Source organism: Tenrec ecaudatus, chromosome 2 (genome assembly GCF_050624435.1).
Source record: "Tenrec ecaudatus isolate mTenEca1 chromosome 2, mTenEca1.hap1, whole genome shotgun sequence".
Lineage (NCBI taxonomy): Eukaryota > Metazoa > Chordata > Mammalia > Afrosoricida > Tenrecidae > Tenrec > Tenrec ecaudatus.
Window position 1 is genome coordinate 30,305,617 of NC_134531.1, and position 15,725 is coordinate 30,321,341.

Here is a 15,725-nt window from a genome sequence, read left to right on the forward strand (position 1 = left end):
GCATTGCAGAATATAAACTTGTTTTAAGAAGTCTTAAACAAAAAGACCAGAGCTTAGATGAGTCCTACAAGACAGCACCGTAGCGGCATAAGGACCCAACTGAACCTTTGGAATGCTGTTTCAGAGGCCGCAGGAGGCTACATGCGTCTCAACTTTGCAGACGAGGAATTCCAGGCACAGAGATGAAGTCACTTGCCCAAGGTCACACGTCAGGTGCCGGCTCAGTCACTGGCTCTTACCCAGTAAGGGTACTCCCTGGATTGAGCACGTGAGGCGCACTGAAGTTGAGGGCAGGTGGGAGCCAGGGAGAACCTTCAGGAAACGGCAAACTGAGCACACAGAACTGTGTTGGGTACAAAGGACGCAAGAAGGTAAAGGGAGCTGCTATGCATCTACCTAGAACCTCCGTGAAAAAACAGACCAGTGCAGGAAGTCTGGACACTGCCCCAGCGAGTGAAGAGAAAGCTGCCCAGCGAGCCGAGGTGGAACGGCCATTTCCTCGGGAAACCAGAAGGCCAGCCAATGGAGAGGGCCAGGAGGCCCTCCCATCCTACCCATCGTCTTCCCTTTTTTCAGGGGAGGCCAGAGAGTGGTCCCTTCTAACACTGGACAATTCTATGAGACACACAAACGATGCATGCTTTGCAAATGAGACCCCTTATGTATTTGCTGTCACACGTAAAATCAGGGCAAAAAGAAAAAACCCCACTGCTGTGTGTCATAGTTAAGGTTTTACATCAACTTAGATGGATGCTCGTCAATGGTTTGGCCGCTGAGACCTAAAATCCACCGTGACGAGATCTAACACAATGAAATCAGCTTCATCATGGGATCTGCTGTGAGCAGCCCACTCAGTGGAAATGCAGTTTCCTATGGAGGGTGGACTTCTTCCAAGGTAAGCGGACACTAAGGACAAGCTTGCTTGCTTTCTGCTGGGTTTGAATCCTGCACCTGGCTCATCAACCTCTGGTAAGCAGCCTGTGTTTCTGCCTGCCGATCCTGGGGGTCATTAACAGCCTGCCATCTCAGGTGCCAACCGTGGATTCAATCGCCTCTGCAGCCACAAGCCTGCTGTCCTCCGGCCAATCTTGGGTTCATCAGCCCCTGCAGTTGCATAAGTCAAGAGAAGCCTCCAGCCTATCAACTGACCCACGGACTTGGGACCTCCCTGGCCTTGAGCTTGCCTGCCTCTACAGCTCTGAGAACCATTCTCTTGATGTACAACTTTTTCCATATATACATCTACAAGCATCACTAATTTTGCCTCTCTAGAGAACTTAACCTAAGACACTGTATTTTGCGAACTGTAATTACGGAAAAGGGCAAAAAAAGAAATTTCAAGTTGGGACCTTCAGGGAATATCGCGAAACGTCAGGGTCAGGCGGTGGGAAAAGAGCAGCAGGTTTTGGGCCGAGACACGAGTGGCCCTCTACTCACCTAAATCTTCATCTAGCTTCGTCTTAGGGGGCTCCCAGGGTGGCCGGGCAGCTTTGGCTTTTTCTTGCCTGCTCCCCAACTCCTCCTCAAACTTGTCATACAGCTCCCGGAGCCTGCTGGTTCCGACAACAGTGGAGTCCCCCTTTGGGAAAAGGAAGAGTCGATGTGAGGAGCCACACTAATCATTCTATTAAAGCTGCACGAGACCTCCCAAGTCACAGAAGCATCCATACCAGCAAGATACCATTTCACAGACCTCACATTCACTAATATTTAAAAACAAACGGTGCACAAATTCCTAACACTATTGCCTTGAGATAACCTTTAAGCCTCCAACAAACAATATCCCCTGAAGTCTTCTGAAAACCAAACACACAGTTTAACATACCTAGTAACCAGTGACTGCCTCAAGCATGTGCTGAGTTATACATGCAAGGTCAGCAGTTCTAACCCACCAACTGCTCCGAGGGTGAAAGAGGAGGCTTTCTGCTCCCCTAAAGACTGACAGCCTCCGAAACCCTGGAAGGAAGTTCTACTCTGAGTCAGAATCAACTCGATGGCAATAGGGTTAGGGGGCTCTATTGGGTTCAACTGGCAACAAACCAAAAGCTTAGACGGACGTTCGGAGGCACTGAGCTGATGTATGTGAAGGGGGAAGGCACAGCCACCACAGCGATGCCGGGGGTGGCTGCACAATGGGGAGAACATAGGGGTGTCAGTGAGCGCACATGAGAGAACTGCTGAATGAGGTGTGGTTCGCTGGGAGCGTTCTCAAGAAAAACGAAAATCAAGTATTCTTTAAAAAACAGCAATGCTGACAACAATATTTTCAATCAAATGCATCCACAGGGAAAAGGGCTATGGCACAATCAGAAATGGAGCAGTTTGTCCATGCTCTTGAGAAGTGACATTAAAAAAGCAAACCAACATGCAGCCCTCCTGGAGTTCAAAGCACCCTGTTCAAAGATCACGCAAGAGCCCTGGTGCATGTGGATTAAGCACTGGGCTGCACACCGAAAGGGTGGCCGTGAAGACCCACCAGCTGCTTCACGGGACAAAGATGAGGCTTTCTGCGTCTATGAAGATCCACAGTCTTAGAATCAGAGGGGGCAGTTGTGTGGGGTCGGTAGGACTCAGAATTGCTCTACGGCAGGGGGGGAGTTTGCCAGGAGTCAACACTCCCCCAGGAGACTCACTGATGGCTTATCCTCCACATGCACCCAGAGAACAAAATGGCATACTCTTCCTCTCTCTCTCCCTCCCTCCCTCTCTCTCTCTCCCTCCCTCTCTCTCACACACACATACATCCCAAGAAGAAGCTTCAGACTCTCCTCACTCTTCTCAGGCTGAAACCCACTTTTGAACACCCATACTCATGGGTTTAGTAACTTTCACAGAGATGGAAGAACCGAACCGTAAAATCATAGAATCTGTTATCTGAAAGAAGAGGGAGGGCCACAGCCCGACCCAGGACTCGCCGACTGACTGACGCTGGCAAAGCTGCCGAAGCTCTTTGCGCTGCGGGTGACAAAACAGAAAGGCAAACGTCGGGCCTCCAGGTCAATCAGCCCCCCTTCTGTAAAGGTACATACCATGCAAGAGGAGGGCAAACTAGCTCTACCTCACACCAGCCCTAGTGGACGGAGTAAACCACCCATGGGCTTTCCCAGACTGTAAATCTGCACACAAGCACACGGCTCTCTTTCGACGGTGATGTGGTTGGTGGGACTGCAACACACTGCTTACCCCATTGTGCAGCCTGAAGGGAAGTTCATATCGTCTATTGTGGAACACACACACACACACACACACACACACACAGTCACAAGCTGCATAAAGTGATTACAGTTGAAAGCTTCCCAAACCACTGGTTTCCAGACAGGGGGTGTCATCGAAACAGAGAGAAGGGGTGCTTTCCTGAATCCCCTGCACTGCTAAAAGAGTTTTCTAAAAGATCTTGCTTCTAGAGCAGTGATGCTCATCTGGGATGGAGGACTAGGGGGTCCCCCCCCGGGGGGCATGATGTAATGTCTGGAAACAGTTCTGGTGGTTGTGGAGAGGGGGTGCTACGGGAGGCTGGTGGGCAAAGGTCAGGCATGCTTGTAAACACTCTCTAATGCACAGGTCTGCCGCCCCTCCGCCCTTCCACTTCCCCAGCCCCACAAGACAGAATCATAAAGACCACGAAGGAGAAAGCCTGGTCGCCAGCCTCTCTCCTCCTCAGACCTACCACCTGATCCATGGGGTCACTCGAGTAGTAGTTTTCTGAGTGGGTGCATCGAACCCACACCGGCTTGAGCAGCTCCTCCTCCTCCTCCTCGTTCTTGTCAGGCAGCGTTTCCGGCTCCTTCTCCTTCAGGGAGGGACACAGCTTCTCTTTGCCTGAGCTGGCGTTCTCACTCCACCTCTCCTTTTCGTCTTCCCAGCGAGTCCTCTTCTTCTCCTTACTTGGGGAGCGGCTTCAAAGGGGGGCAAGGGAGGCTGCTTATTAAAAGACTCTTTTCTCATAAAAACAAGCCTATGTTACTTCTGCTTATTCACGTTTCAGCAAGAGACACTGGGCCAAACCGCCATGCTGACTTGTCTTAGACCACTGATTCCCCACACATGGGTCCGGTGGCATCAGAATCACCTGACGTTGACATGCTTAGAAATACAAATTCCCAGGCCCGGGCCCAGGTCTACTTACTGATCCACAGTCTCCGGGGCTGGGGCCCAAGAATCTGTATTTTTAGTAATCTCCCCAGGTAATTCTGGTGTGCATCCAGGGTCGGGAAGAACTGGCAAACCGTAACTCCTAAAAGAGAAAGACACTTGGAAATACGAGGGGGCTTCACAAAGTTCACGGGGAAAATGCAAAGAGCAAGGGATTTTTCCACGAACTTTGTGAAGCCCCCTCGTATTTGGAAAGCTCCACATTTAGACTATGGCAGCGATGGGAATAGGAGTTTGGAATCCTTCACAGCTCTTGTTTTGCCAGGAAAGGAAAAAACCCAACAAAAAGAACCCTCACCAAGCATGGTGTGGACCAGGCTGTGAATCTGCCACGGGGTCATCTGAGGAAGACCCTGTTCACTCCCTGCAGCCAGCACTCAGCGGGCAGAGCCCCGCACATGGGGACGACAACTGAATCCAACACTGCCTCATGCTAATTAATACGGCTATGAACTCAGGTAATACAGGAAGATGGAAAACAAAGCACTCACCATAAATTCCTGGCACTGGGAAAAGGCCCTACCATGAAGACAAACCTATGAGGTTTTGTTGGAACAAGCCAGTCCTTGAAAATCCAGCCATCTAGAGCATCTCGCATGGCTCGCGGCTAGCAAGGGTACCACAAGCTACAAAAGTTTAGCTCAGGAACAAAGCCACAAATGGACTCCTTCTCTGAACTCTATCGCGAAATTCTAATTTCATGATGGAAAGTGTGCATAAGAGTGTGTGCCATGGGAGAGAGGATTAAAAAGAGGCAGTATACATATCAATTTCTTACTTATATAACCTGTAAATATTATGGTGGGCATTATCGATTTTGTTACCAGAAGAAAACGTTCCTTTTGATGCCAGAAGAGGCAGCTTTCAAAGAGAATGTATTCATGCCCACTGTAGAAACGTGACAGGCATATATTAAAATGACACAGAGCACCAGAGACAGCCGCTAGGCCTCACAGGTACTGTCCAGCATGAACAGACATATGCACACATATACCACATGCCCACGGAAACACAGAGCTAATGCATCCAGCACACAACGCAACGAACGAGGGAGGGGCCTGCAGCCTTCGCAAAAGGGGCGTGATAAGTGATCTGTGTAAAAATACAACACACACACACATCTACCTTTTAATAAAAGGGGCACCCAGTCCTCTGCTCGAGAGCGCTGGTGGCTTAGTGGGTTACCTGCAGAGGCAGCAGTTTCAGGCCAGCAGCCGCTCGACAGGACAAAGATGAGTCTTTCGACTCCAACAAAGAATGACAGTCCTGGAACCCCAGAGGCAGTTCTACGCCGTCCTACAGGGTCCTGTGAGTCGGAATCGACTTGATGACAGTGAGTTTCTCTGGCTCTGAGTCCAATTTTACAGCCTGTTCCTTCTCACTCGGTGATGATTCCAGAACACCTACTGCAATATATCTCCATCCGAGCCATTTTTAACAGGTGCGTGTTTTTCTTGTGTGAATAGGCCATAATTTGCTTAACAAATTTAATGATAGTCATTTAGGCTGCTACCACCTTTTTCTATTTCTTTGCGCACACGTGTGTGCGTCTTTCCACATTTCTCAGATTATTTTATAAAGGGCGCACACTTTTGAAAAAGCTTCTCTCCACAGAAGCTGAGCCCATTTAGACCATCAACAAAACGGTAGGAGAGTTCTCGTTCCGCACATTCCGTCATGGCGTTGCTTTTCATCCAAAAGTATTTCCCTTTAATTTGCGGGGTTGTTTTTTTTTTAATCACAACTGAAATGAATACACCGGAAAGTTCATTTCCTTAACGAATACACCACTCAGGGGCTATCTCACTACTTGTAAAAGTAAAGATGGTAGTCTTTCCGTAGTTATGGAAATAGTGCCTTAATAAGAATAATCACCGTTGTTCTCTTTGTGGTGTTAACTGTAACCCCGTGCATCCCCCCCCCTTGTGATTCTTTATTGCTAGATAAAATCTGACAAATCTACACTTCTTTAAATTTACGCTTTCCCACATGGAGGTTATATAAACATATATTTCCTCTGAGGACTGTAAACATTACGTTTTCCTTACTCATCTCTCCAAAGTGTGAGGCAGATAGCTAATTTCAGTTACCCGCCCTCCCCTATGCCAACTGTACATAAATTCCTGATTTCAACAAAACCACTTTATGACAGATGCAATTTTTATATGTACCTAGATGTTTCTGGATTTTTATTTCACTGATCCAACTGTTTATACCCATCTCATAAAATGTTAATGATGCAGCTATAGAATATTTTAATAATACCCGAGTAGATATTCTTGCCAAAGGAGCCCTGGTGGCATAATGGATTATGCGTTGGGCTGCTAACTGCAAGGTTTTCAGTTTAAAACCACCAGCCGCTCCTCAGGCGAGAGATGAGGCCTTCGACTCCCAATAGAGAGTCACAATCTCAGAACCCCACAGGGGCAGTCCCATGCGATAGGGGATATATGAATTAGAATCAACTTGACGACAGTTTGATTGCTTTGTTTGGTTTTTCGAGAGGCACTCTTGCATCACTGCTTTCCTTGTTTATTTGAACTTCTACTCCAGGAAGGAATAAGACTCATTATGAAGTTCTAAAACTCATTATGAAGTTCTAAAACTCATTATGAAGTTCTAAAACGTCTCAACTGACGTTACATTGAACGTATAGATGATCTTAAACCAGCCTCTTTACATAACAGGTTTCCTCTGCAGGAATAGGGCATGCCTCCCAGTCTTCTTTGCAAATCAGCTATGTTCTGTGGCTGAAGCTTTTCCCCATTGGTCCTATATAATTTTGTAAAGTTTCAGGGTGGTTTCCATTTTCTGTAGTGAATCCCTTTATTCCCACTGCATTGCCCAATTAGTTATTCCGATTTTTAGGATGGCTATTCATTGGGGTAAGGTGATTTTGGGACTGTCCACTTGAATAAGCAAGTTCTCGTGGTTTCCTAGCTGCCCCACGAATAAAGTCCTCACTTAAGGCGGGCACTGTCCCGGAGACACTGTCACTTGCCCAACAGCAGGAAACAGGTGGGTGGGAATTAAGTGAGAATAAGGAGCTTGACAAAAGTTGCGCAAATTCCAAAACTCCCGCCGGTGTAAACTATTCGTGGTTACCAAGAAACAGTCACAAGACATGCTCATCTGTCTCAGGTCACAGATGGCCAATGGCTGACGGGTGCTGAAGGTCAGTGAGTCTGTTGTAACAGCGTGCGAGGGGCATTTCCCAACATCTCTCCTGGGAGGCACAGGTATTGGCCCTGAAAGAGTCTCATGACTGTCTAAGTTGTTCCTTCATAAACATAGGATGTTTTTATAAACTATGATAGTTTGATAATATTTATAGCTCTGATCTTTGCTTCCTGGTCTATTGCACTGGCCTGAAGCCATGGAACTCAGATCTTTGCATCCCACTCCACAAGCTATAGGCAAGGAGAGAGGACACTGGAGCGGGGAGATTTCCAGCATTCCAAATTAAAAACCAGCTGCCAAAGGAAGTCCTCCACAGACTCCGGTCTCCTTTCCCCATCTTTCACAGGCCCTCTGCTTAATGACAGCCTCTTCCTCGTCAGTCTAGAAGCATTAGCCCTATCTAAGGAGGCCGAGGGTCGCAGAGGGCAGCAGTTGGAAACCACCCGGCCCTCTGTGGGAGAAAGAGAAGCTTTTCTGCTTCCGTGCAGAGATGCAGTCTCAGAAACCCCCAGGGGCGGCTCTACCACATCCTCCGGGGTCTCTGGTCTCTGTGAGTTGGAATCAACTTGATGACAATGGGTTTGGGGTTGCTCACCGCAAGCACTAAAAGGCACCTCACGCAGCAACAGGGCCAACAAGCTCCTTCCCCTGGACGACACTCGGCTTTGAACCAGGTCTGCTTTGGCTAATGTCAGTGTGAATTTGGATTTCATTTGTTACTTGGCAAGATGTAAACCATTACATTAACACTCCAAAAATTGTCCGTCCACACTAATGGTAATTGTTTCTTCACCTGACGCTATTTCGGCTGATGAAGGGCTTCATAGGAATGCACACATGGTAACAGGTGAGGATGTTTCAAAAAGTTCATTAAAAAAAAATGCCATGACCTATCTGCTCATTCCACGTTTCCAGGAACGTTCTAAAGCCTCCTCAACTGTTCTTATTGACTGGCTGAAAACGCAGTTGGCATTTCTGGGGGCGCAGTGCTAAGCGTGTTATGCTACACACAGTCCTTGTTTTAGAGCTATGGAGAGTGAGGTGGAGAAAGGCTAATAAGAAAGTTTGGCCAATAGGAAAGTTGGGAGAATAAATCTCCAATCCCTTCCGCCTCGTAGTGCTCCTGTTGCCGTCGTTGTGAGGTACCATCCAGGCGGTTCTGGACAGTGACCCCACTTACAACAGCGCCAAACACTGCCTGCTCCAGCGCCTCCCTCACAACCCACTGTGTAAGACCGTGAACGTTACTTCTGCACTAATTTGAATAAGAGCAATCTCTGTCACTTTGCTAATGAAAATGCAAATGTAGTTTTGTTCTCTCCCCTGACAACCCCCCAGAACAAGTAAATTTAAGAAATAGTCTAGTCTCATTGCCATCAAGTCAATACTAACTCATAGCAACCCTATAAGATAGGGTAGAACCACCCCCGCGAGTTTCCCAGGAAACTCAAGAGCAGAAAGCCCCGACTTTCTCCTGCAGAGCAGCTGGCGGTTTTGAACCTCCGACCTTGTAGATCACAGCCTGATTTCATCAAATTTAAGAACAATTTCCAAGATTCCCTTTTGTTTTTTTAATACCATGAACTATTATTACACAGCTTTATAGCTGTGCAGTCAAAAATAATGGCCCTTTGTATACGTTTAGTATTAAGGACACTGGGCCTCTACTCAAGTACTCCCTCAATGCAAGAACACTTTGTTCTATTAACCTGGCATTCCATGATGCTTGGGCATTTGCACCAAACCAAACTCACTGTCACCCATTTAATCCTGACTCATAGTGACCCTACAGGACAGAGATGAATTGTCCCTTTGGGTTTCCGAGACTGTAACTCTACGTGGGGGTGGCAAGCCTTGTCCTTTTCCTGCTGAGCTGGCTGGTGGTTTCGAATTGCTCGCCTTGTAGTTAGCAGCCCAATGCAGACCCTCTATGCCACCAGGGCTCCTAGTGTGCATTTGGACCGGTGCTAGGTATTCATTTTGGACAGACTCTGGCTGACATACAAACACATAATCAGAATTCTGAGAGAGTGTCAACCAGCGGCTCCTGGCAGAGCGGACGCCTGCTTACCTTCCAGATCGCTTGTTCTCTTTCTTAAAGGGTCTTTCCAAGGACGGCGACCTTCGGCTGTCCCGGTGCCTGTGTCTCTCCCGGTCCCGCTCTCTGAAAGGGATTTATACACAGAAGCGGTTTTCACCAGAAAGTCTCAAACATGCCATCTCTTTGCACCAAACTAATCTTCTCAAATAACTGGTTCTCATCTGAGCATTTTCCAGGTACTATTCACCAGGGGGCTTTTTATTCATCTGTAATTTATTAGGGGATAAAGGAGCTTTTCACTTCACAGAAGTTAAGTTGTCTGGGCAATCTCTGTTATATCCTTTAAAGCGAGAAGTCATCTTTGATGCTAAGCAATACAGGGAATTGTACCATAATCCTCTCTCAAGACCTTCCAGCCAGACGATCCTTGCTTACTTACCCACAGGGCCAACCTGAGGGGTTTCTATTGCCTGGTGATGTCTAGAAAATGTTCAATTTCACCCAGCCAATCAATGCAAATTATAGAGCTTTCGCAGCTAAGATTGGTAGAAAGTGGGTATAAGGAAAAGACTTGAATTCTCAGGTCTGAGTTGCAATTCTAATGACAGTGGCCTGTCATGAAACCAGGGAAACAGATTTAAATTACCTGTACATGCTGATTTCATGGGGGGGGGGAATCTAAATCATTGTTTTCCAAATTGGGCCATACTATCACCTGGGGAAGGAGGGCACTGGAACGATCCATGGGGCTGCCAGCGCTGCTGCCTGTACTTTATCCTGGGTTACGGGTGAGAGCACACAATTGTCTCGGGGTGCGGGAGGGGGGAAAGAACCCTGAGTGCGACAGTTTGTGCCAGCCTGGCCGATAAACACAAGTAGGATTAACTGAAGGGCAGAGGGATAAATGGCTCAGTGAGCCTCACCTTGGTTGTTCTGTGCCTCAGTTTAAAGGGGTACACTACCTGTGGGATAGCCTGTGGACTGTGTCGCTGTAAGTTGAGGTCCCTTTAAGACCACATGATTGGAATATTCATCTCTGGAGCTGGGGATCGACAGTTGATGACAGTTGGGGACCTGCCTTGCTGTTTGCTGCCTGGGTATATATAGCCCAGCTCTCTCTACAGAAGTGGACTGGCAACTGGCAGCTCTCAAGCCTTAAAGGCCTGCTAGTGTCTCACTGCTTTATAATTTAACTGTTAATTTCTTATATTATCTATCTGTATATAATTTAACGGTTCATTTCTTGTATTATATATCTATCTTTATAAATATATTTATTTATAATTACTAGCAATCTGGTTTCTCTATCTAGAGAATCCTGTCCAATACACTAAGTAATTTGTTTTCCTGAAAAAGAGGGTGGGAGACCAAGTAAGTCTGAGAACCTATAATCTCAATGGAAATAATGGATGCACCCACTGTAAAATTAAACTATTTTTTAATGTTCCAATGTAACAATGAAATTCAATAAAAATCATTTTTAAGGTGCACAGCACAATAGAACTGAATCAGTCCAAGCTCCAGTGTGTCTGAATAAGAACTATACACCTAAGGACATTTGAACCAGCCAGTCTGAGATCTAAAACAATGATGTTATAAAAATCCAGCCCAGTAGGAAAACTATAAAAATGTCTAAACTTAAAAATACCCTCCACCAGAGAGAGAGCTCAATGGAACAATATTGAAGAGCTCGACTGCTAACTGAAAGGTCAGCAGGAGAAAAGACCTGGCAATTTGCTCCCATAAAGAAAACAGCTTCTTGTAAACATGTACGGCCCATCGTGGAAAGCAGTCTGACACCACCTAAGACACCTCGCAACAGAATACCACACGTTCAAGCAATTCCTCTGCTAGGGCACGAGCCCCAAAGAAGGAAGAGACAGAAGGAGAACAGACGCACGCTGTCCCGTCTGCACTGCAGCACAGTTCACAAGAGCAAGGAGCTTGAAGCAGCTCAATCGCCCATCAGCAGAAGAACGGATAAAGAAACTCTGCTACATACACACAATGGAATACTACACAGACCCAAAGCACAGTGATGAAACCACAAAACACCTCGTGACTCGGATGGACCCCAAAACCATTCTGCTGAGTGAAGGTAAGCTAATCACAAAGGATGAACACTGTATGAGTCCGATACTATTGGGATAAACACCAAGACGCAGGCAGGCTTCTGTGCTCAGGACATGTCACTACCTAATCCAGTCTCCCAAGCAAAGCGGTAGTGAGCTTGCCTAATGCTCGTGATCCAGCTATCGCACCCGTATGTGTACATCTTCAGAACCACCTCGACAGAGGAGGCCTCACCCAGCTGGGGTCAGTTTCTCATGTTGAAGGGAGAAAGCAAAGGCAGGTCAGTTCAGCCACATAACATTGTCCTATGGTCAGTCAAAATCAAGAGATACTCCTACAAGGGTGTTCAGTGAAGCTTAATGGAAATTCAAGTCCAGAGGGGTGTGTGTGTGTGTGTGTGTGTGTGTGTGTGTGTGTGTGTGTGTGTGTGTGTGTGTGTGTGTGTGAAGGTCTGTCTTTGAGACGATGGTTATACCACTATTGGTGGATAAACCAGGTAAGGCAACCTCCCATTGGGAAAAATGCTTATTTATATAGATCCCCAACGGGAGAATACACCCAGTATTATGTTCCTTTTGGGGCATTTTTGACTCCTTTCTATTGGGCCCTTGATAATCCAGGCCACATGATACATAGACAACCAGAGATTTTGACTCTGTCCTTTTGAGGTACACATAGGCCACACCAGGCTCCATTCTGCAAACCCCACTGAGCAAACTACTAGATTTTACCTCAAATTCACCTGTACCAGATGTAAGGAATTGAAATACTCTCTTGAACTTAAGGCTGAAACGTCCTAGTGAGAAGAGCCAGATGTCGGCTATCCCAAGGTTATTGATTTGGAGGTCACTGGACTTTGGTTCCCATCTCTTACATTGAGGGTGTCCAATGAATGGTGGCTCATGACTACCATATATTTGGTATTTTCATGCTTTCTTGCTTATGACATGTATTAGTCTAGCAGGCATGCTTCTGCCTTTATGTGTGAACGTTACTGAGATTTTTGCCCCATCCCCCACCCTTATTACTGCAACAGCTAGTGTCCAGTCACTTGGGGGTTTAATCTGTACAGGTCAACCACCCATGTACTTTTGTCTAAAAAGCTGAGCTATGCATGCACACTTTTCTGTTCTAAACAGTATTTGAAATTCTGTAGCATTGGCTAGATTGCTGATACTATCATTAGAATTACAATATGCCCCATGGGGGTGATTTATAATATTCCCCAACCAAAGGATACTGATGCCGCTAAAGTGCACCGGGCATATACAAAAGCCATAGATACAAGAAGGGATTTTGAGCTAGCACTTAATTATAGTTCTAGATCAGGGCTTGGCAAACTTTTGAGATGGGCCAGTCTTGTCCCTTACAATTTAAAAATTGAGGGCCATAAATATATTTTTTTACAAATAAATGATACCATCAGCAGCTGAACAATATCCTTGAAAACTTTTCAATTTTACTTCAGAGCCACATGCACGTAACAGAAAGAGCTGCATATGGCTCTCCAGCCTACGTTTGCTGGGTCCTGAAGGCTTACACTTAAATTAATTAGTTCTTATGGCATGGCCTGACTTGGTATCTGCCCTCATAAAGAGATTATTTCATGAAGATGTAGGTGCTATCGCCAAGGGTGGTGAAGAAAGCAGATGCCTGGCTATCAGAATGAACAGCATCTGAGGTTGTAAAGGCTTGTCTCAAAACAAGCAGCCATCAAAGTGAGGTGACAGCTAAATGCACACGGAAGAACCACACCAACCTATGTGAAATACAAGGATTGATTGTCAATAATAACATCTAAAACCAGAGGGGGCAACAGTATTAGAGTTTAAATCCTGAGCACCCAGTCTGCAGATGACTGTGGAATCCCAGGATCCCTGTCCAGGTTTCCCGCTTGGCTAAGGGTCCAGTGAATCGCGTCTGACCACTGACCACGGATGTAAACAGGGAATGGTCTTGCTATCAGAGTGCAAGGCAAAGGGAACTAAAGCAGATGGAGTTAGGTTAAAATGTAACACCTTATCATTGATTCTCCCTTTGACCCATTTTCAATTTGTTCTGGTTTTTATTATTTTCTAGCATCTTTTCAATTGAGGTTTTCCTGTTTTATTTTGTTACTTAGTCTCTGTTTTGTTTGTTGTATGTTTTTCTCTCTGTGAAATTCAGGATAACGTGCGTAGACTATACAGATGCATGGCTCCATAGGCTGTAACTGGATTCCCATTTTCCCGGTGTGATGGCGGGAGGTGAAGGGGAATGGGAAGGCAATAATGGGTACAAGGGAAAAGAAAACATTCTGAAATTGATTGTAGCGATTGCGCAACTCGTAATGTGTTTAAACTGTTGCGCTATCTGTATGAATTATATGTCAATAAAACTGTTAAAAAGCTTGCAGCATGAGAAACGCAGTGGGGGAAGTGCTGCTCTGTCATACAGGGTCGCTGACAGTTAGAATAGACTCGGAGGCGTCCAACAACACAGTGGGGAAAAACAAAGCCTCAGTCTACTGAAATCCAAACTGACAAGAGTCAGAGGTCAGTGGCTGCTCAGATATCAAAGTTTTGTTTTGTTTCTAACTTAAAAGATATTCCCCAAGAGAAACTCCTTAGAATAAGCTTTTGAAATATATTCAATCCTCAAATGTATAGCTCAAGATTGTATATTCTTTGATACCGTTCTGCAATTACAGTTTACTCTTCAGCAATAAATTCCAATTACAGAGATTAGCGAACGGTGCCATATATCAAAGCTACAATGTACTTGGTAATGACACAGTTGCTGAAAAGAATAAAAAGACCCACTGCCATTAGTCAATTCCAACACCTATCAGCCTGAGATAGCGTTTCCAAGACTATAAATCTTAAAGGGAGCAGATGGCCCTCATCTTTCTCCCTCAAAGGGTGTGTGTGTGGGGGGGGGGGGGGGGTTTCAAACCTCCAAGCCTAGCGCCTAACCCACAGCACATCTCTAGTTCCAAATAAAAGCTCTAAGCAGTGTTGCTTCTAGTCTGCATTTGTTTCGTAGCTCCTACCTGATAGAGCCCCCATCCCCACACAAGAATAGCACTGACGGAGGCAGCTGCTGCCTCTGAGCGACTCACTGTAAATGCCCCTTTGAATATACAGCACTGCATAGCAGCATCCACGGCTGAACTCCAGTCAAAGCAAGAAACACAATACGTGGACTACTTTCCTGAAGACTTGTCCTTGCTAGCATTTAGGAACTTCCTGAGGTAACATCGGAAGCCCTAGTGGCTCCATGGTTAAAGTGCTCAGCAGCTATTATCAAGGATGGTGGTTAGATCCTATGAGCTGCTCCACAGGAAAAAGATGTGGCAGCCAGGTCTGTAACAATTACAGCCCTGGAAATCATGGTGGGGCAGTTCTACTCTGTCCTACATGGCCACTGCGAGCTAAAAGCGACTTGAGGGTAATGGGCTTCAGTGTCAGGGAACACACGTGAACTCCTTCTGTCAGCAGAGAACCTCTGGGCTCTTTCCCCGGTTCTGAGTAACCACCCAGTCATGAAAATACATACACCCAGTTCCTAACGCACCTGTTCTAGAAACCGCTGACCCTGAAGCAGCTGTGCCACTGTTACTCAACCACGTGTGGGGGAGAAAGAAAACTGAGGATGCTGGTCTGCACTAGGATAGCCTCATGTGCGCCCAGAGAGGGGGAGAAGCAGCCAGGATGAGCTTTGCATACATGCCGTCTCTCCTGCAAATCTGCAGTGCAGTTTCCCAGCAGGAGCTCTCCCGCGACAGCCCCTGCAGCTCTCGCAGAATGTCCAGGGGCATTACTGTGACGGAAAACAGAAGTTCCCTTGGTGCAACGTCCCAGACCTCTTCCTCACCTATGCGGTTTTTAATATTCCTGAAACTTTATTGTTCGAATCGTGCACCAGCCAATAAAGCGACACTATGCTCACTGCCATCGAGTCAATGCCAACTCACAGAGGCCCCATAGGACAGCGTAGGACTGACTGCTACTTGAGTTCCCCAACTGTAACTCTCTGTGGGGCTGGAAAGGTAGAAAAGCCCAATAAAGCTAGTGGTACTAAAATGGAAGAATTTTAACAGTCTTCAGACTGAAAGTGACCAAACATGCAATCAGGATGTGTTGATCATTGCAATTGGAATGCAAAAATTGGAAACAAAGAGGAGGAACGGTGGATAGAAAGCATGGCCTTGACAATAGAAATGAAACTGGAGCCCACTTGATAGACTTTCGCAATAACAACCACTTCCCCACTGCAATTACCTTTTCAACAACATAGT

General features: G+C 46.3%; 1 protein-coding gene across 6 annotated transcripts in view; it reads right to left on the reverse strand.

The window, feature by feature from the left end:
• The window catches only part of DROSHA (drosha ribonuclease III), a 147,961-nt gene that overhangs the window by 125,868 nt on the left and 6,368 nt on the right, over positions 1–15,725 (reverse strand). For 5 of the 6 annotated variants that reach the window (XM_075540894.1, XM_075540897.1, XM_075540893.1 and 2 more), the window contains 4 exons: positions 9,404–9,496; positions 4,127–4,234; positions 3,668–3,896; positions 1,438–1,579 (listed from right to left, as the gene is read on the reverse strand). In XM_075540894.1, coding sequence (XP_075397009.1) covers positions 1,438–1,579; positions 3,668–3,896; positions 4,127–4,234; positions 9,404–9,496 — 572 coding nt within the window. The remainder of the gene's footprint in view (positions 1–1,437; positions 1,580–3,667; positions 3,897–4,126; positions 4,235–9,403; positions 9,497–15,725) is intronic. The other variant, XM_075540898.1, reaches the window with a different exon arrangement.